The 23,447-nt window shown below is 38.3% G+C and overlaps 1 protein-coding gene across 2 annotated transcripts in view; it reads right to left on the reverse strand.

The window, feature by feature from the left end:
* Window positions 1-23,447, reverse strand: part of CLDN10 (claudin 10) — a 257,484-nt gene that overhangs the window by 46,184 nt on the left and 187,853 nt on the right. For both annotated transcript variants that reach the window (XM_044072994.1, XM_044072993.1), the window contains exon 3: window positions 15,039-15,120. In XM_044072994.1, coding sequence (XP_043928929.1) covers window positions 15,039-15,120 — 82 coding nt within the window. The remainder of the gene's footprint in view (window positions 1-15,038; window positions 15,121-23,447) is intronic.

Raw genomic sequence — 23,447 nt, forward strand, 5'->3', positions numbered from 1 at the left:
GTGAACATTTAAAACATTGATTTCTGCATGTTGAAACCCACTTATAATCTCCCCGTCTCACCTTACTCATCTGTTCTAACTATAACCCTGGACATATTACTAACACCATCCTAGCGCATTACCTTACCAGAATAATTTCTCTAACAGTACACTAAACAAGACAAGTAATGACACACACAGCACATACACACACCACCACACACAAACTATACAAACTACCACCTAACTGATCCCTAACTCTAAACCTAAATCCAAACCACTTCTATAAAGATTACACATGCACGTACACACGTGTATGCACACACACACACACACACACACACACACACACACACACACACACACACACACACACACACACACACACACACACGCACACACACACACACACACACACACACACACACACACACACACACACACAGTATACAAAGAAATATAAAGAAGTACAGAGTTAAGCAAAGTAAAGAATTTATGGATGACCTAAAATGTTTTATATGGAAGACAGAGAAAGAAAATTACAATAGCAATATCACCTAAAAGAGAAGAAATTCTGGAGAAACATTTATGATGGTCTTGCTGAGTATAAGAAAATGATGACTAGATAAAAGAGATGAAAGAAACAGTAAGAAATGCTAATATGCTTGGATATGAAATGGAATTAAAAAAACATCCTGAAAATCTGAGGGAAATTTTAGAAAAGCATCTAGATGGAAAATGCCAAGTTCTGATGCTATAACCAATTTCTGCCTAAAGGTATTAATATCTTTACACCAGATTTTAGATCCAATATTACTTGTATCCACACCCAGAACTGATATCAGCTTTGTTAAAAATGAGAAAAATATATATCCCTCCTTAAAAGTGAACCACCTGCAAGCCATGCCTAAGAGGTGCCAATAAACACCTTTTCTTTAAATAAAATACAAGTTTGATACTGGAAGTGATGCATATGGAGTTTACAGTCATTTAGGTAAAACAAAATCAGTCATGAAAATAAAACAAAGGTAATAAAAGAAAATAATATGAATTAAAGATCATGAGTTACAGCAAAACAAAGCTAAAATAGACAGCTGTAAAAAGGTGTGGAACCTAAACATGCCATGAGTAGACTAATAAAGCCTTTGGCAGTATTCCATATTAATGGATAACAGAATGATTACAGATATATAATTGTTAATATGAAACAGTGGCATATCACTTTACAGCTGACTGACGGATAAGGGAAAATTGCTAGCCCAGTATGTACAAAAATGCAATGAGAGATATCTAGGGTGATTCTTTGTTACCACTAATGTTTTGTCTTGCTCTTAACCCATTAAGCTGCTTACTTAACAAACTAGATAATGGCTGCAGATTTTTTCCTGAAAACATATTTGTCAAAAAATGACATTGCACCTGCTTTTAGTGGATGATTTAAATTATATAACTAATCTGTAAAATAACTGAAAGTAGAACCTCAATGATTAAAACTTTTTTAGGTTATATAAGAATAGTAGTTGGCAATGATAAATGTGCAAAAGCAACATTTGGAATAGGAAAACTCAAACATCGAAAAATATCACCCTGGGACAGGAACACAATATAAAAAGAACAAGATGGGATATAGAAGTTTATGGGAATAGATGAAGGAGCAGCAATACAATATGAACAAATGAGAATAAAGCTTGGTAATGAATATTTCAGAAGATTAAAACTAAGACAAAAAAACTTTCTAGACATCTAGAAATATGGTTCAAGCTATAGTTCATCTTACTGTCCCTGTTTTAACCTATAGCTTTGCTGTGATTGGCTGGCTTCAAAAAGTCTTGGGCCAGTTGGAAAGGAAAACAAGAAAATTGTTTCACACATCAAAAGATACATGTAAACCAATGTATGTAAAGATTATGTATCCATATATTTAACTCTGATGGAGGCATGGACATACTTACAATTGACTAGATATAAAGAATTGCAATTGGGGAACAACATACATATTTGCAGGCATCATCTGGTCCAAACATACTGCGAGGTCTAATTGAGGAAATCAGGTCAGGGAAGACATCCGTGTTTAGATTAGCAGAAGCATTTTGGAAAGGCATGGATGTGGAGGTCAACCCAGTAGTGGACAAAAAACACACAGCAACAGAAAGCGCTATATAACAAAAGAAAGAATATAAATAATATGGCCACAAAGAAAAGGAACGGATTTTGAAAAGACCACAATTAAATTAGCTAGAGTAAAATTCCTGCAACAACCTAGTGCTGATCAAGATTTGATACACACATGACTAAGGAGAAGTGAATAGAAACAGAAAGATGAAAGGCTAACCTTATCAGTTCAAGACAGTGGACTGCATACAGCCTGGTTCACAAAACCAATAAAACAATGGCAGATACGGACAAATGTAGTTTTTGTATCATATAGCTAGAAGGAGTTGCCCATTTTGCTGCTTGTAATGATATATTTAAAGCTTCAGTATACTAAAAGGTACCATAATGTGGCAAGATTGTTACATTCTGGATTGTGCAAGCATTACAATATACAAGTAGCTGCGAAGCAATGGAAACCTGAAACATACTGAAATACTGACAAGGAAGTAGTGATGACATAGGTTCACCTAGTACCGATAGTTAAAAAGAAACAAGAAAACTAGATACTCTAGTTGACGAAATGACAAGAGCAGCATAAACTATTGAAAGAGTTACACATTATGGCTTCAGTTTCCTACATATTGAGAGACATGATGTTATACAATATCAAGACATGCAAGAAGAAAGTGCTGCAGTGTGGAACAAGGGTACCCAGACTTTTCCAGTAGTAGGAGCATCTGAACTAATAAAAAATAAATTCCAAGCAGACTTAAATATGCTACAAATATTTGTAACTCCACATGAATGACAGAGGCAATCCTGGGGACTTTGTGGCCTCTGAGAAGAGCAACCTTGCCAAACATCAAAGACTGAGGCAGTACTAATTTCAGGAACTTTAACTATGCCCTTATTAGGAATGGGGTTTGTTCCAATCAAGATGCTAAAAACTTTAAAGTTTCGTAGAAATAATAATAAAACATGAAATCTAGCAATGCACATCGAGAAAAGTTTTAAAAAACAAGTGTCCAACTAAGAGGTGTCTGTCTTATGGTAATAGATAGACATACTGTATCGCTAATAATGAGCCAGTGATATTTCATTTCCAATGATCCACTGATAAACCTGCATATTTTATTTTGCATGAGATGATGTGGGATCAGTGAAAGGAAGGCCATATTCAAGGTAAATTGTACTTCTCTTGTTTACTGAGGAGACTGTGGACTCAGTAGCAGGACTGTAGCATAAATGAGATTATACCACTCAGTATATATATATATATATATATATATATATATATATATATATATATATATATATATATATGCACACACATATATATGTGTGTGTGTGTGTGTGTTAGTAAGCATTGTCCAGTGGATGGTCATCATTCCCAGATATGATCCATTCTTCAATGTTCATACATGGATATTTTGAGTTCAAAAAAGTACAGTACTAATTTTCCCCAGGGTAACTCAAAGACATAGTTGTTGCAGTAAAAGGCATAATTGACCAAGCTTCAAACTTTTGATAGCTGCAATTGTTTTCAGAGAGATTCTTGAGTCCTAGGCAATCATGTCATCTATGTAAAAAAATCGTTTTTACTGGTTTGGAAAGTACAGAGTACATTCATGTCACAAAGCAGATAGCAGTGGCCCAAAGAGAAAGCCTTATAGCACACCTAACTTTATCAAATGGAATGTGATACTAGAAATATTCAGTGATCAGTCTGAAGTACTGGTTCTGTAGGCCATCTGAGGACCAGCTTAAAGCAGAATTTTGAGGCCATGTCGAGAAAGAGTACCTTATCCAGCAGCATATGGTCCTCAGAGTCAAAGGTCTTGGATGACTCAATAAAGATTACTCCTGTGAGTTAATTGCATCCAGTGACTGAAATGTGTTATCTGTGAAGGGCTGGTAGTAGGAGCACTGTAGTCTTTTCTAAGGCCATGTTGACAGGTGGATAGCAGGCCATATTCCTCAATTTGGGATTTGAGCTGCAATGCAGCTGCTTGTTCCAGGATTTTACCTAGTGGAAAAGCAATACAATGGACATGTATGTTATAGGCATGGACCAGGAATATTTGATAGTTTTCAAAGCCCTGGGAAGACATCTAGGGAGGGGCAGTATTAATAATGTGATTTTGTGGTATGGAAATAAAGTTGTTACAAACCTGAAAAATAAAGATAAAGACCATAAGACCCTACATACCAAACATTATGTATGTTTTTCAGCCAGTGATTTACTCGAGTAGTGGGACACTAGAGAAGTGGAAGTCAATAAGGAATCCCAAAATGTTTTGAACAGCAAATCCAGGAGCCATGGGAGAAATTTATCTATAACTGAAATGTGATATGCGAAAGTAGCAAATAGTTCAGCAGTCTGTCTTGGCTCTGGTATTAGAAGCCCCTAGTTAGTAATACAAAATGAGAGGTCTTGAGCAATCCAGTTAAATTGCTTTATTTATTTCCCTCCAAAAGTTCTTAGTATTTCCAAGTAGCGAGTTCTGCTTCTGTTTCAGAAACTGCACCTTAGTCAACCTTCTGCAGTGGTTGCTAAGTAAGCAGTAAAAGTCATCATCAGACTGTAAAGGAGATCTTTTGTGCTAAGTCAGCAAATTTTCATGAGGAAAAGATCAGCTGTGTTACAGTGCTAGCCATGTAGTTGATCCACTGCTTAAAAAATTTGTCTTGAAGGGATAAACTGTCTCCTGTAGTGACAACAAGACAGTGAGAAAGTGCAGAATAGTAGTATTACATTTATTTTGTATTGTGACAAGTGACCAGCTGATATACATAAGCTCACTCCAAAGCTGAGATTCTGATTTATGATGAAAAGTCCAGAAAGAGATTGTCTTCCTTAGGATTGTGGCTTTTAGCAAAGTAGTAACAAAATCTGGAAAACATGATACATGCATTGCTGTCCATGGACTTTTTTCATGACAAGATTAACATTCATTTATTCATTCATTTTTCAGTACCAAGTTTATGCAATTCATGGTTGTGGAGGACAGGGGGAGTTTAACTCAACAAGCAGTGAATCATTTAATTGATCCTTTATGGGGAGGGCAGGCAGCTATTTTGGAGTTGTGCCAAAATAGTATTTTTGCTCTTACAAGATGTGCTACATCAGACAGACAAACTGCAGGGTAGATAGCTGGGATATTTGGATATGCTCATCTATTTTAAATAAACTGACTATATGTATCCTTAACTATAGTCATTAAATAAGCCCAAGTTGTCAACAAAACCTGTCAGAAAAGTTAATAAAAGAAAGCTGTGGTGTCAATTATGAAGATACTCCTGGGTCCCAGTGGAGTACAAAAAATGTGTGTGAGCACTGCTCTTTGACACTTGCACCAGGGGATGTACATCCCTGCTTTTTGGGATGTCAGTCCATTGCAGGAAACAGGGATGTTCAAATATATATCATTCAAATACCTTCAGGCAGTATGGAGTATTACCAGTTCACCTACTAGTACATCTTTGGAATGTGGAAGTGAACTAAAAACTCCAGCAAAACCCACATGCACATAGAATGAATGTGCAAATTCTCAAAGGGACACCCTGGCTGGGACATAAACAAACAATTAACTGCTAAAAAACTAATATATATTACAAAAACAGAATTATACCATGCCCTTTTGTTATGATATTGTATCACTGGAAAACACATCTCCTTTGCAGGTTTCACATTTATATTGCAGCTCCATGCTTTGTGGATAGTACCCATGCCCATGTTTTACAAACACACACACACATGCGCACACACACACACAAACACACACTGCTGATGGTCTCATATATTTTACTGCTGCTTGTTTATTCAATGCAACTCACTAACGATCAAGTTTCTGTTTAAATCAGACACGTACACTGAGCTGTCTGTCCTACTTTGTCTGTCGGTCATGCAGTCAATGATTCATGCACCTATGGCCCACGTGTGTTGACAATAGTGACTACCAGATACGGTGTGCCAGACAAAACCCTAGGTATGCATCTTAGCTTACTGTAGTTCCATGTTTACATTGGAATATGCCTGTTTTCTGGGTGCAGTTTCATTCATTAGTTAACATACACTGGTTGGGTATTTTCTTTTTCTGTGTTTCATTAGATATGTCCTTTGATTTTTTACATATGCAGTATGTGTGCCCACTATATGCATGATTTATAAACTTTCTTTACATATCTAGTCTGGTGTGTGTTAAGTCTTTCAGCTTGTACACAGCTGCTGATATAGAAGACCCCTTCCTGTCACTTCACATATAGTTTTTAATTTTGTGCTGTTTAACTTTCATACTTATTTTACAATGGGTCATAGCTCCTCTTTTTTAATTTCTGCAAGTCTTTTGGGTTTCTAATATCATGACAGGAATGGACCCCATTCCTAAGTCAAAATATGGCTAAAGTTCATGAAATTAGTATTGCTTCAATCTTTGATGTTAGCTGGAAGTGCTCTTCACAGCACCTGCAATGTACCCATTAATGACTCCTTCTGCAATTCATACTGTATCAGTAACAAATCTAGGTACGACTGTAATTTGTTTTTATAAGACCCGTTGCTCCTACTACTATTGGAACTGTCTGGGTATCCTTCTTCCACATAACCCTTGTTTCTGTCTGGTATTTTATGACTTTGTGTTTCTCTGTAAGACACTATAATCACTGGGTGTAGCAATTTAAATGATCAATGCTACTTTTGTTTTCTCGTAACTAGTTTTTGAACTGTTGGTAATGGCTGATCCCATGTCATATAAACTTCATCATTTTCTATAATGCTTTGTGGCTCATTTGTCCAGTGTTTTTCAGCTACTTCAATATTATAATGTTTGCACAATCCCCAGTGCAACAGTCTTGCTACTTTATCATGCCTTTCATTATACAGTCCTTCTGCCTTTATTATATCACAACCAGCAACAAAATGTGTGACTGTTTCCAATTCTGTTTTACAAAATCTACATTTGCCTGTTTCTCCCACATGTTTAATGGACTTTGTAAACCAACGTGTACATAGTCCACTGTCTTGGGCTGTCGATATTAACCCTTTGTCTTTTGGTTTAAATTCACCTCTCCTTAACCATTCCTGCATTCGATCTTGGTCAACATGAGGTTGTTCCAAGAGTTTTCTATACTTATAACTATATTAATGCATTTTCCCTATTTCTTGCCTTCTCATCTGATCTTTTGCCTTATATTGTTTCCTTTGTTTTTTTGGTACATTCATTTGCTGCCTGAGTTTTATCTACTTCTGGTTTGATTTCCATTCCCACTTGATGCTGATATGCTCCTGCTAAACTAAGCAGGGAAGTCAACTTAAACTTATTCTCCGCATGTTTTAAAACTTTTGCTATGTTTGGGTCTTGTGAAGTTAGCAGATATGTATGCAGCCCTACAATTGCAGATCTATACATGTAATCAATTTTGAGGAGCCCCATACATCCTCCAGAACAGGGAATATACATTCTTGGTATGCAGTGATTTGTATAAATCATTTAATAAGCATGAAGCATCCTTCTTGTTTTCCTTATAGCCTGGACTTTGTTCCCAGATGTCAATGATGTGTTCAGTATTAATTGAAGTCTAAAATATTCCTTACTAAGTTTTATTTGCATTTGTTCATGTTTTATTGTTAATCCTTCATCATTTCCCAAATATTTATACATTCCCTCTTTCTCAGGTTCTTTTATATCACATTCCTGTCCCAAACTGATGTTTTCTTGTTGCTGCATCTTTCCTGCTTTAAAGTTTGCCTTTGCTCATTTATCAAGACCAAATGACATTCTTATATCATCTGAAAAAGTTTTGACCACTTGCAGTTGTGCTTTCAGTTCCTCATCTGATGAATTATACAGTTTTAAATCACCTACAAAAAGAAGATGAGAAGTTTTTACACTTTGTTGTTTTCTGGGAGCCAAACTGTAGACATTAGCCATGACCTAATCTGTTAAGTAGAAAGCTTAATGGCTTCAGAGAAAGACAAAAGTGCAGCGGTGACAAAGAGTCACCCTCGACTATCCCCCTTTGGATTTTCATCCCTGGAATAATAATTTGTCTTTTGTCATAGCTCCTATATGTTTGCTTTCATGATTCAGTAATATGGACTGCATCTATAATATTTCCTTCTGTATTTCATTTAAAGTGCTTGTTGATGCAACACTGCACTACAGTTACCCTGTTTGCTGTGTCACTACTCCTTTTCTTGCACTGGCATAGAGCAATGAAAGTGTAAAATAATGTAGTTTTAGCTAGACATTAATCAGTGTTCCATTTCATATTACTTGCAACATATCATTCTCTGATGTAAGTGTTGCAACTACAAAATGAGGAGTGTCCCAGCTTCCCGGCATTGAGGAAAAACATAACCTCTGGCTTGGCGCACATATCTGTAGATGGTGAAGGTGACCTTTTGCCATTAGGGGGTGCAGCATATCACCTGCATGGCTAATGGCATGAGTGAATGCCAGTGTCCATGTGTGTTTATTATTCCTTGAGGTACTTTTTTGATGGTTTAATCTATATAATTAGTCTGACCTATTTTTTGTTTGTTTGTATTATATTACCTTTTGATTGATTTATGGCAGCTTAGAACATTTTAAAATAAATTTCTTAATTATTTATGTTGTGATGATGGGAGGCTGCCAGACCTTTTGGTGAGGAAACAATCCCTTAGCACTTTGCCTGAGGACATGAAAATCTGGTTGGCAGACCAGAAGTGTAACTCTGCAGATGAGCTGGGGAGAAAAGGGGATCTCTACTTAGAAAGCAGGGCACCACTGCAGAAGAAGAGGATACTCAGTACTGCACATGTATATAAGAGAACCCATAGTGGGCAGCCTAAACCACCCCAACAGAGTCGACCAGTAAGAAGGGAAGTCACTAGTTCAGGTACATGGCCAGGATCAAGTTTAGATGTTTTAAATGTAACTAGAGGGGCCATGTAGCATACAAGTGTGCACTGAAGTAAGGTGACAAACAAAACTGGGGGGGGGGCAGCAAGTGGGAATAACAGTATGCCAGTGGCAAGTTGTGTGGAGACAATAGGGGTACCAAACTATCACCGGAGTTTGTATCCTATCTCAAAGGATGGAAATCAGGCCACTACCAAGAGAGACACAGCCTCTGACATAAACATTGTGAAGCCTGCAGTGGTTAAAGAGGAGCTCTACTTGCTTGGGCAGTCCACTCTAGTCAGAGCTTTTGGAGGGACCCCATTTCAAATACCCTCAGCCAGGGTTTACCTGGACTGGAAGGGTGGAAAAGGAAGCAAGCAAGTAGGTGTGTTTGAGTATATTCCTGCAGATGTCTTGATAGGGGATGATTTTGATAATGCAGTACCTTGTGTGCATGCAGTTACACACATTCAGGCTTGGAGACAGGTATGTGTGTCTGGCAGCCTGGAGGAGTCCCAGACACACCTGAAGCCAGGGCTGGTGATGAGGCTATTTCAGGGAGGGAGCTACCCTGTAGCAGTGAGCATGAAGGTGAGCCACAACTGCTGATAGGTGCTGACGTTCCCTTGGACAGGGTAACTGCAAGGGCAGAGGTGAGTGGTACTACCCAGGCTGATAGTGAGGCACGTCTGTCAGAAGATAGCAGACTTCCTGTGGAAGGGAGCTGGGAAGGGTCACAAAGGTAGAGTTGAGACAGGCTCAGCTCTCAGACCCTACATTATGAGGCTTGAGGGAGGTAGCTAAGGAGGCACTTGATTCTCAAGGAAAAGGGAAGTCTGTACACTGGAACAAAGGGCTACTGTATAGATAGTGGACCCCTGAGGGAGGGCTAGAGGGTGAGGTTATACAGCAGTCTTTAGTGCCTAGAGTCTACCATCTGGCACTTCTAGCCATAGCCCATGACATTCCTTTTGCAGGTTGTATGGGCGTAAAGCATACCAAGAGACATATTATGTAGAACTCTTATTGACCTGGGATTGCAAGGATGTAACAAGGTACTGCAAGGCCTGTGAGCAGTGCCAAAAAAGTTGGCAAGGCAGGAGACAAGGTTAAAGCTCATTTAATGCCTTTTCATGTGATTGAGGAGCTGTTTTGGAGGGTAGCTATGGGTATTGTGGGGCCTCTGAATACCCCAAATTCCACAGGAAGAGATATATATCCTAGTGGTAGTAGATTATGCTGCTAGATACCCTGAGGTGGTGGCAAATGCTTTGTTGGATATTTTCAGAATGGTAGGTTTTCCAAGAGAAATACTGACTGACATTGGTGCCAATTTCATATCAGACCTTCTGCCTTGTCTGTGAGAGTACTGTGGGGTGAAGCACCTAAAGACCATCCCCTACTCCCACCAGACTAATGGTCTTGTGGAGAGGTTAAACTCTAAACTAAAGACCATGATAAGGACATTTGCAGACCAGTTTAAGAGAGACTGGGACAAATGTGTGCCCCATCTGCTGTTTGCACAATGAGAAGTACCTCAGGAATCCAAGGGTTTTTCACCCTTTGAGTTGCTGTATGGGCATAGGGTGAGGGGGACCTTGTATTTGATTAGTGATGAGTGAGACGGTGAGTGTGAATCCCATAAGGAGTCTGTTGTGGCATATGTCCTTAACCTCAGGACAAGACTTAGGAAGCTCATGGGCGTGGCCCAGGAGAAGCTGGAACAGCAGAGAAAGGTCTGGTATGACTAGAATGCTTGAGCCTGAGAGGATGCTGTGGACAGCAAGATACAGTGCCCATTCCTGTCAGATACAATAAGCTGCAGGGTAAAGAGGGTCAGTGATGTTAACTATAAGGTAGAACTGCTAGGCAAGAGACAGGGGCACAAACTGTACCATGTTAACATGATGAAACCTTACCATGATAGGGAGGCCCTTGTGCTACATATTTGCAGTGGCTGGCAGGAGGAGTCTGAAGGGGATCTGGTGACTGCTCTTTTTAGTGAGGCTGGGACTAACACCTCAGTGGAAGGGGTAGCAATTTTCCAGTGGGTATCCCCTACCCAGTTTTGTGAAATCCAAGCAGAGTTACAGGAGTTTGTGACATGTTCACTGGGAAACCTGGGTACACCCACCTGGTGCAGCACCATGTGGATACAGGACCCCAAAGACCTATCAAGCAGACCCTTAAAGGGTGCCTGAGCAGGTCAGACAAACTCTAAGGAAGGAGATACAGGAACTTTTGGAAATGGGAGTAATTCAGGCGTCCAGCAGTCGCTGGGCCTCCCCAGTGGTGCTGGTACCAAAGAAGGATGGCAGCATCAGGTTCAATGTGGACTACAGAAAACAAAACAGCCACACAGATTCACATGCTTATCCCATGCCTAGGACAGATGAAGCCTTAGAGCAACTGGCTTGAGTTAAGTATCTGACCATTATTGATCTGACCAAGGGCTACTGGCAGATGTCCTTGACTCCCAACGCTATAGAGATATCAGCCTTTGTGACTCCTTTCAGGTTATATGAGTTCAAGAAAATGCCCTTTGGGATGAAAAATGCCCCAGCAACCTTCCAGAGGTTGGTAGATTGTATCCTAGCAGGGTCAGGAAATGATGCCCTTGCTTACCTGGATGATATTGCCATCTACAGCCATTCCTGGCAAGATCACCTTCAGCATATCAGGGAGGTCTTGGTCAGACTGCAAAGAGCAGGGTTGACTGTCAAGCCCAGTAAGTGTCAGGTGGATATGGCAGAGGTCTCCTACTTGGGACATAGAGCGGGGAGTGGTAAGATCAGGCCAGTACCTGCCAAAGTGGAAGCTTTTAAGACATGGTCAGCCGCTGTTACCAAAAAACAGGTGAGGTTATTCTTGGGGACAGTGGGGTACTATAGAAAGTTCGTTCCCAATTATAGTACAATAGCTGCTCCCCTCACAGACCTGACGAGGAAAACATTGCAGATAAGGTAGTGTGGACCTCAGCCTGCAAGCAGGTATTCCAAAAGTTTAAAGATGGTTTGGGAAGATCCCCTGTGCTAGCCAGTCCAGATTACAGCAAATAATTTGTTGTGCTGGTGGATAATTCAAACCATGGGGTGGGGGCTATACTTAGCCAGGTTTCCTCAGAGAGAGAAGAGCACCCTGTTGTATATCTCAGCCATAGACTCCAATCCAGGAAGGAATGTTATGCAGCTGTAGAAAAGGAATGTCTAGCAATAGTATGTGCACTGCAAATACTTCAGCCTTATCTGTATGAAAGGAAATTCACTGTGGTTGCAGACCACAGTCTCTTAACATGGCTACATTGAGCTAGCCAGCAAAATGTCAAGTTATTAAGGTGGAGCCTAGGGTTGCAAGCATATGGCATGAAGTGCAGCACAGTGGTGGGGTCAGCAATGCCAATGTAGCTGGGGTCTCAAGACAGGGTATGGGTTAATGTATTTCCAGACAGGCTCATTTCTCTCAAGCAATGTTTCTCCATGGTCACTTGAAAAGCTATCTTGAGTCTTCAAAGGGGGGAGAGATCTGATGATGTGAGGTAGTGCCAGCTATGCCAGGAAGAGTAGGGCAGTGCAACATGTAACATGTGCCAGCATAACTAGCTGGAGTTTTGTAAAGAATTTTATGTCATTTGAATATCAAACTGATTTGTACAGAAACGTGTGTTAAAAATGTATTTGTGAGGTTGCTTGTGTTAAAATGCATCAACAGTGGGTCCTGCTGGACAGAAAAGAAATATACATGAATGTCAGACTGTATTGTAACTGATGAAATGCATATATGTTAATTGAAGATGCTGGAAGAGAACGGGTTAAGCTCAGCCCAGCTTACCTTAAGAAAAATAACCTTAAATTAAATTACTTGGTTTAGGCCATAAAGACTTTATCTCACAGGTCTGAATGCAGACAGAGATGCAATGTCTGCGCTGCGATCCTGCTCTTATTTCCTTAGTGGTGAAGTAATAATTGCTACCCTCAGGTGCCAGAGAATGGCTGGTTAGTCTTTGCAGAAAGGTTGAAAGGTTTGGAATTGTTTTACAGTCTCCAGATGTAGTAAGCCTTAGCAAAGTTCTAGCTGTGTATTGTGGCACATCTGTGCCAGATCCTGGCTCATGTTTCTATTGAGGGTTAGTGTGGGAACCACAGAATCAGGTGAACAGATGTGATGTCATCCTGTAACTGGCATGAAAATTGTATTTAGATAATAGTGAGAGATGCGACAGTCACACTCAGCACTCTATTTTGGAACTGACAAGACCACTCACCCTGTATCTGTCTTAGTCTTTCCATCTGTGTTATTTTTTATATTCCTGTGAATTGGAACTGTGGTGTTTATTGCAAATATATATTCTGTATTTTCATGTTTTCTATTTTATTTTTTATTATTAAATATATTTATACATTTCATTGTGGCTGATCTTTTAGAAAATATTTTAACCTTTGAGAGTAATTGCATCTACTTGGTGGCACTGTGACTACATGCTCCTGAAAGTCTTCCCAGTTGGTTAACACTACCATTTGTACAAGTATTAATTTTATTAAGAGTAATTAGGTACCCTGGTAAGAGCCGTAAAGTAGCTGGCTGGTGGCAGTGAATCTACCTTACTGCCTGGATGGAGGCGGCATACGGGGTAAATCTGTGCCAGCTTTTCCCAGCTGTGTGTGTGTGAAAATCAAATCTGAAAGACTGTATATGTCAGCTAATTGGAACAGGGACACAGAGCACTGATTTCTGCAAAGAGAAAGGTGGAGTCTTATTTGGGAACTGGAGAGGAAGTCCAGCCCCAGGACTGGAGTGTGCTTCCTGTGTGCTAAGGGAAATTGTACTTGGTGCAGAGATCTGCATCTCAACTTACTGTGTGTATCTATTTTTGTTCTAACTGAACATTCCCCAGTGGTGTCAGTGGTGAGGATTGAGGCTTCTTGATTACTGGCCCAGACGAGGGACGTCAGATATGTTATCATAGTCTTCATCTACTGTTCATATCCACTGAGAAAGTGTTTGTACATATTTTCCTTATGAATAATTATCTTTTTCACCTGTATTTCTATTAGTCTACTAGATACAATCATTTTATTTTTCCTTCTTGCATATACTCCTGTTATTTTGTAAACTGTAGTTATGCATTTCCATTTTTCATTGCATTATATCTGTTATTTTGGCATGTAAGTTTGTACTGTTTTATTTTATTCATTTGTTAAATCAGTAAATTTACCCAGGATGAAACTCTTTTCATGGGCATTCCAGGACCGCTATTTGGTTAAATGATTTGCTCAGACACACACAGCAAGCAAATGGAGGATAAAGGAATTAAACCCAGGCCTGCATGATGAATTTCAATAGCAGCTCTTAGCCTTAATCCTCTGGGGCTAAAGCCTAGATGATTTTATTTTACAATGATGATATTCTGTCGTATCCTGCTGTCACATGTATCCATGCTCCAGCATGTTCTTACATCATTTTACAGTTATGCATATCTTGTCTGTGCACCTTACAAAGGTATATAACACTTTCTTTCTCATATGTTGACTTTAGTATATCATTACCACTGTAACACTGCTGCTAGTCCATTAACTATCCATGCACTGTGCTCTGGTACAACGGCATTGTACTTTGTGTACTTGATACCTGACACCTTTGTCTCTAATGTGGCTCAAAGTCATATTTGTAATTAAACAAACTTCTCTGCTATACTGTAGTTTTAGCATGCTATGCTGGACATCCTTTTTGTTGTGCATACATGTGTTTAGTGCACTGCATCAGCTTTGTAATTCCTGCCTGTAGTATGCAATACAAAAAAATCCTGGCATACTGCACCACTGTGCAATAGAATTTAAATAAACTGATGGTTTCTTAATATAAACAACTAATCACTTTTTAAATATAGCCTATACTAAGACAATATAACTTTTTTAATACCATGATGTTGTAGTGTACTGGATTTTTATTTGCATTTGCTATCATAATTATTTTTAGTTATGAGCAGGTCATTTTATATGGCATCATGCAGTTTATTTATAGTTCAATTTTATGTTGTTAAGCTACACTTTTTTTTCTACAAGAATGCATACATATACTTACTTTTGTGCTACAAAACTAGGGTCAAAGAATTCTGATGTAATCCTGTGTGCATATAGTGAGCAGGCTGTCACTGCACATAAACCTGTGGAAAATCAAGAAATGTTTAATAAATATTCATTTTGTAGACACACACAATTTGACATTCTTAAATAATAGAACATAACCTTAGTCATGACATTAGAATTATGAATTATTATGCCACAGGTATTTGGTTAATAAGATATTTTATCTTTGTTAGCCTGATACTATAATGAGCTAAGAAGCTATTTCACAGGATTGTGTTACAACATAAGAGTTATATGCCTCATCGCAGAGGTGGGATAAGCAATAAATACCTTTTATTAAACATGTAACATCTTTATTAAATTATCACTTGTGACACAGGCAATCATAGATTTATATAAATGAAAACAAACTATATTGACATTTTTAATTGCAAACCTTATACATCAGTTCATTGGCTCATAGGTTCATAGGTTGGTACTAGGCTATCGGCCCTAGGGCCTATACAAGTCTAGCCATAACAAATCCCTGGATATTTCTTCCCACAATATTTACTTCCCTGGAACCCTGTCTAGCAGGGCGACCGATGTGATCCCCGGGGTGAATTTCCTATCTCCCATCCAATCATCAAGGTTCCTTTTGAAGAGGGCCAAGGAGGCGCTCTGCTTGACATATACGGGCAGTCTATTCCAGAGTATGGGGAGTCACTGGGTCAGGAACCTATTCCTCCAGCATGTTTTGTTCATTGTGATGACAAGGTTTAGATCCCTGGAGCGTGTGGCTCTGAGGGATTGGTATTTCTTTAAGTGGAGCATGTCCAACACCTCAGGGTTTGACATGGCCTTGTATGTTAAGCAGAGATCACCTCTGAGTAGACGATATGCCACAGAGTATAGCTGGAGTTTTTTTAGACGGTCAGCATAGGGCATCTGCTTTAGGCCTGTGATTCTTTTAGTTGAGGTATTTCTGCGGCCTTTCCAGCTGTTCCAGATGTCTTGTGAGGTGCATACCAAATGAGGTGTTGTACTCTATAATGGGTCTAATGAGGGATGAGTACAGTGGGACAATGACCTCCTTTTTTCTGGATGAAAAGCCCTTAGTGATGAGGTGTGCCACATAGAAGGATTTTCTGACTGTTATGGTGATGTGGTTATCGAAGGTGAGACCACTGTCTACCTGTGTCCCTAAGTCTCTCATCACACTTTCGGTGTTTATTGTACTACCACCCATGTGGTAATTCATGGGTACATGTTTTTTCCCAAAGGGGATAACTATACCTTTTTTGGCATTAAGCTTGAGCCCATGGCTCTGGCACCAAGCATCTGTTTCTGTAAGGCCCTTTTGTAGAATATCCACATCATTTGAGGATTCAATAATGGCTCCCCGTTTGCAGTCATCTGCAAACTTTGTTCGCCAGAGTCCCTTAGTGTTGGCCTGTACCTCAGAGAAGTAGATGCCAAACAAGACCGGTCCCAGGACTGAACCTTGAGGTACTCCACTTGTCACTTGTCTGGAGCTGGATTTGGAGTCGGCTACTTTTACAGTCTGGGTTCTGTCAGTAAGCCAGTTGGCAACCCATCGAGTGACGTAGGGATTTATGCCCAGCTTAGTAAGTTTATCTATGATTCCAGAGTGGGGGATGGTGTCAAAGGCCTTGGCCAGGTCCAGATAGGCTGTGTGGACCGCCTTACCCTCATCCACAACTCTGGAGACTGATTCGAAGAAGTCAGTCAGGTTCAGGAGACAAGATCGGCCCTTCACAAACCCAAACTGGGTAGGGTCCAGTGTTTCAAGGTTGCCAATGTCTTTGTTTATAAGTTCCATGATAATGCATTCCTTGCCCTTACAGATCAGGCTCATCAGACTGATGGGATTGTAGTTCCCGGGATCCAAGGTGGATCCCCCCATGTGGAGTGGGATAACTGTAGCTGTGCGCCACTCAGTGGGCATGAAGCCTGAGGTGAGGCTATGATTAAACATGACACTTAGGTGAGGTGCCAATTCATTTTGTAGTTCATGTAGTACACAGCCCAGGATGTCATCTGGTCCCATGGATGCTGTATTCTTAGCTTTGGACAGTACGGTTTCTACCTGTGTGGCCGTGATTACCGGAATTTGGCAATCTTTTGGTACTGAGATGGGCCCTTTAGGGGATGAGTTAGAATCTATCCAGTCATTGCCAGTCAAACATTACATAACTCATTCAAATCCTGCCATCTTTTAAACCTCATTCTTCCTACAAAATATTATTCTATATGTAATTTGCTCCCATAATTCACATTTTTCTATTTAATTTGCTCCTATCCTTTTCTAAAGATCCCAATTCCAGTTGTTTTATCTTTGTTACTATATTCACCACTTCTAGTACAGTTGGTTTAGACTTTGATTTCCATTTTCTAGTAATTGCTTTTTTTGACAGCCACCATACTATGTCAAGGCAATTCTGATTCTGTATTGTAGCTCAAAAAATCATTTCCTTAGTTATACCAATTTGCTCGCCCAGTATTTCTGACAGAACAGTTTGAAGGGAATTTTTAAAGTTTTCTATTTCATTACGCTCCCAAAAAATATGCTCCCATTATATCTTTTTTCCCCATCACACCTCCAACATTTGCTAGCTACCTCAGGATAAATTCTTTGGAGTCTACCTGGGGTATAAAAATACCTGTGTAAACACTTCTAAGCAAAGATCCCAAATCTTCTATACTTTGTCGCTTACTTGGGAGTCTATATACATCCCCCATTGTTTCTTTGTTAATTGCTTATCCAATCTCTCTTCCCAATCCTTTCTAACCTCATCTCATTGATTCTTATAGTTATCATGCAGTATTTTACATGTTCTAATTATCCCTTTTAACAGCAGCTTTTGTTCTAGATTTTACTAAAAACCCTACCAGTGCTGGTCTTTTGCTTAGGATCCCCCTATTTCTTTCTCTTTGCCTACACTCTGATATCATCCTTTGATATGGAAGGTAATCTCTAGCCTACAGTCCAAATAAATTCTTGACCTCTTCCCATTCTGTTACCTTTTCCTCTCTAATTATTTGCTCCTAATGCCTTGGTTCCTTTGCCAGTTTTCTCCAGTAAATTTCAGCTCCTTCTTGCCTGTTGTCTGTATCCCCAGTTGCTATCATCCTTATCAGCATAATTTCCTTTCTCCAGTCCTGTGTTGGATTAGTTCTTAGAGTACTTTCTGCTACATTATAAATATAATATGCTGTATGCTTATTGTTATTCTCCTTAAAGATCTGCATCAAAAATCCTAGTCTCTCCTAGTTTCTTTCATCATCCCTTTCCACCTTAAATTATAGCTTTCTGCTTGTGCTATGTATAGGAGCTTTAACTGTGTAGCTCTAAATATGCCTTCAAATTAGGCAATCCCAAACTACCTTGTTCTTTTGGAAGGATCAGCTTATCCCACTTGACTCTCACCATCTTCCCCTCCCAGATAAATCCTTCAACTCTTTATTAATTGCTGTCCATAGTTTCTCCCGTGGTTGATAAAAATATGTCTGACCTGTGTATCAAACTAACGGGGACTAAAACATTTTTACTGCTTGTATCTTGCTATCAATATCCATAAAACAGAGCTTCCAATTTCTCAGTTTTGTATTATCTTTTGTTAAACCTCTTCCCACATATCCATTGCTGCCATAACAGAATCCTTTTTAGTCCATACTTCTAAGTACTTCATTTTATCATGTCCCTGTAAATATGGGTATTGCTGAACCAACTCGGGTGAGGGTATATAGTTTACAGCTATTGGCTTTGTTTTATCTTCATTAATTTTGCATCCTGAAAAGACTTGAAACTGTCTCAAAATGTTCCACAACACTGAAATGTCCTTTTATGGTTTTGTCAGGTTTAAAGTAAAGTCATCTGCAAAATAAAGCTAGATTTTCTTGACTATCATACCAATTATATCCTTGAATTTCTGAGTTTCTTATTTTCTTTGATAATGGTTCTAAATGTAATGCAAATAACAAAGGGGAAAGAGGACTCCCCTGCCTGGTTCCTCTGCTCAAACAAAACTTCTCATAGAGGAATCCACCTACTTTAATTTTTGCCTCTGATCCCTGATATATCCCCCTAATGAATCTTATAATTTTATCAGGGAATGCAAATGTTCCTCTGCATCAAGACCCACTAACAATAGTGGTATTTTCTTACATTCTGCTTCCCTCTGGATCATCATTGTTTTATTAATGTCATCAGATATTTGCCTCTTCTCCACAAAACCACATTGATTCATATCTGTCAATTTCAGCATCACCTGTGCCATTCTTTTGGCCAATGCAGACATACATATTTTATAATCGTGATTTAGAATTGAAATGAGCCTATATGAAGCTGGATCTGATGGGTCTTTACAATCTTTAGGTATTACAGTCACCACCACTTTCTTCCAGGATGTTGGTGCTTCTCCTCCTTTTAAAATACCATTAAACAAAACCTTCCAGATCTTTAACAGTTTCTTCCATCCTAGCTTCCAAACTACCATAGGGATATCATCTATTCCTGGGGACTTTTCTGTAGCTTGGTAATACATCACCATTTTTATCTCATCTCCACCTATCCTGTTAGTAATTGAGCTTCATCTACCTCTAACCTTGGCATATTTAATTTTTCCATAAACACTTTCATTTGTACCTTCACTTGATTTCGACATTTCTCTGATTTATACAGTTTTCATAAAATTTCCAAAATATTTCTAGTACTTTTACAGGATCTCATTGTGCTAAATGTTTTGTGCTCTGGAGTTATTATCAAAAACAGTATTGAGCAGTCTTTCTAAATTCATGCATATTATCAAGGTAATTCCTTACTTCCCGTTTAGCATTCTACAATTCCTCCTCTTCTTCTTCTATCAGTTTCTCCCTATTCTGCAGTACTTTAGCCTTTAAATGAGTCTTGTTACTTCTTTACCATATCTTTCTTTCTTTTATTTCCACTCTGTTTTAAACACCAATTTAATTTTATCCCACCCTATAGCTATATTTTCAGAAGAAATTTCTATTTTCCCTAAGAATTCCTGAATATTTTCCACTACTCATTCCTTAAATTCATCTCTTTTTAACAGGTAGGTGGAAAAGCACCAATATCTCATTTTTATTTCATTACCCTGCATTTTATATTAGTTATTATTGGAACATGATCTGAAATAGTTATTGGATGCATATCAAAACTTTCAACTAAATGCTTATGTTCCTGTGAAATATAATTTCTGTATATCCTAGCCCAGTTTTTTATACCTTGGGGAATAATATGTAAATTCACTCTGCATTCACATCTTCTGTGCCAAACATGTTCATAAATTTCTTTACAAATCTACCCTCTTTTGTTACATTTTCTCTTATAGGCCCTCAGATACATCCTCACTGCTGCAAATCAAATTCCAATCTCCCACCATAAGTAATATTCCATGCTGAATGCTGATTATTTCTCCAAGAATTTTCTTAAGCCCCATTATAGCAGTTTTAGATGGAATATAACTAGATGCTAGTGTAATCCTTCTCCCTTGCCAATAGCCCCTTAGTACTACAAACCTATCATTATCTTTCCCCCCTCTTCTATCACTATTGCAGCTTCTCTTACAATTAATGTAAGCATTTTCATTTTTCTCTGTCCCAGATATTCCACTGAATAACCATCCTGAAATCCTTTATTAAATTCAGTTCTTTCCAACTATGTCTCCTATAGCAAAGCTATTTGCACTCTGCATTTTTATATAGTTTACTACTCTTTCTTTTTTATGTATATTGTTTGTATATACCTGTGAGACCATTCACATTTAAAGATAATATAGAAAGTGCCATTATGTTTAGGAAGTTATTGTTCCCACCTGTTAAGTGTAAAAGCTTTTTTTTTTAACTGTCTAGTTACAGCTTTTGTGTTACATGCAAACACTGATGGTTGATCTTTTATACAGTCATTTCTTTCTTTTTTAAACACCTTTATTAAAAATATCACTTACGACATAGGCATACATGCATTAATAGAAAAGAATACAACATATATGAACATGTTTCCATTTACACACATTATGTATTACATTTCCTTTATAACAACTGTCATTTAGTCCAATATTACATAAATCACTCAATTTCCCTTAAACTGCCCTCCTGCTGAATATTACTCTGCATATATTTTCTCACCGATTCCATTTATTTCTATGTAATTTGCTCCTACCCTTTCCTAAAAATTCGTCTTCCAATTCTTTTCTCACTTTTACAAAAAACATTTCAAATTCAGTTGGTTTAGATTTTGATTTCCATTTTCTACTTATTGATTTCTGGCAGCCAAAAGAATTAAATTTAATAAGGCCTTAACATATCCAGACAATTCAGATCCTGTGTCCCACATCAGAAATCATCTCCCTAGTTACAGCCATTTGCTCCCCAATATTTCTGACAAAGTATACTGCAGGGCATTTCTAAAATCATTTGAACATGTATCACATCTTACAAAACTTTTTGTTTTAGTGAAAAACTTCAAACAACAGCAACAACAACAAAAAAAAAACACACACCTCAGAACACCCCTAAAACCTATTAACTTAATACTAATACACAAAACTATGTACATCTTCAAATATTGGAGTTTAACTCTCCTAAAAGGAACAAATGTCCGAGAGTGACAGCCACACTCACAGACTCAGGTTAACCTATAAGGAAGTTTATCAAAATAAATACTCTTGTAACCAAAGCAGACCAAAACAGCTAGAAAACAATGCTACTTTTAGCTAGATATTAATAAGTGCTGTTTCATTTCATGCCAAGGAACATATACCAGCATTATTATACAGCTACCATCTCTGATATAGAGATAACTTTTTTTAACAGTTTATATGTCCTCATCTCTGATTAGACATCATCAAAACAAGTCACCATCAGAACAAACAACCTGCATGTCTGTATATGCAGTCCATAATTTAAAAACTTTATTGCTGGTTTCCTTCATAAAACCTATTTATGAGTTTACTGGAAGAATATACAGTATGCACACGAAGATTTTTTATTTAGTGGTTAGATTCATAACACTATTCTGTTTATATCAGCATTTCGAAAACTGAATACTTCGAATCACTAAATGTCAAACTGACATGATCGAACTATTCAATTTTCAAAAGCCGGTAAAAAAAAAAATAACACACCAAAAAAAGAACTAACTGGTGTAGGCAGGGGGGCAAGCCCCTCTGCACCCCCCACACCCCCCACTACTTAAATATACCAACTCCGAGACTGTACTACATTGAGGTAAATGGAAACCTCCCCTTAAGATTTCCGTTTTCCCGTTCGACATTCTGCACTTTCGGCATTCTCGATGCGACAATATCAAATTCGATATTGTCAGCGTTTGAGATGCTTATAGGGACCCGTACTTTGTCACATGTCTTCTATTAGAACAGTTTTTTCCCCCTAAGGAATTGAAGATCCTATGACTTTGGGAGTATCTGAAGTACCCACTATTTAATAATGGTTATGCAGCTGTGGTGTGAATGAGAATTTCAGTTACCGCAGGTCTTATTTGCTGATACAAAATGACATGGTTACATGAGGTACACCACTTGGAAATTCCCAGTTGTTTGACAAGAAGGCAAGTTATCACAATGACTCAAAGGCCCTGGAATATCTATGAATCTATAAATGCTCAATAATATTTTAAAATATAAATTGTTTATAATTTACAATGTTCAGAAGTTTATAAACATTACAGAAACACAATGGTTTTGATTATTTTATTGTGCTTTACATTTTGAATCTTAGATTTTATCAAGTGTGACACCTTTGTTTAGTTATCACACATTGTTATCACATGTCTTGGTGAAGAAATATTGAGAGGTATGCATGCAAATGAGAAATGTAGAACCTCCTAAGGCATGTTTTGATCTTCATTGCTTTATATTCTAACTCTATACTAGTTAAGTGCTTTCATTATTAGCCGAATTTCACTTTTTTATTCTGTTCTCATTTTTTTTCACTCAGCTATTCGGCTGTTTCAAAAACTCCATATAAACACAACATTAAACATTTGATTCTTCTTCTCAGTACATATCCTTTGGTAGTATTGGTATACCTACTATAAAAATGTGGCAGGGGACGTGTCTTACCTCTGTCTCGTGTGTGTGTGTGTGTGTGTGTGTGTGTGTGTGTTCTTCTCAGTACATATCATTTGGTAGTATTGGTATACCTACTATAAAAATGTGGCAGGGAACGTGTCTTACCTCTGTCTCGTGTGCATGTGTGTGTGTGTGTGTGTGTGTGTGTGTGTGTGTGTATGTGCGTGTGTGTGTGCTTCTCAGTACATATCATTTGGTAGTATTGGTATACCTACTATAAATATGTGGCAGGGAACGTGTCTTACCTCTGTCTCATGTGTGTGTGTGTTCTTCTCAGTACATATCAT

Source organism: Protopterus annectens, chromosome 5.part1 (assembly GCF_019279795.1).
Source record: "Protopterus annectens isolate FY-2018-M chromosome 5.part1, PAN1.0, whole genome shotgun sequence".
NCBI lineage: Eukaryota > Metazoa > Chordata > Ceratodontiformes > Protopteridae > Protopterus > Protopterus annectens.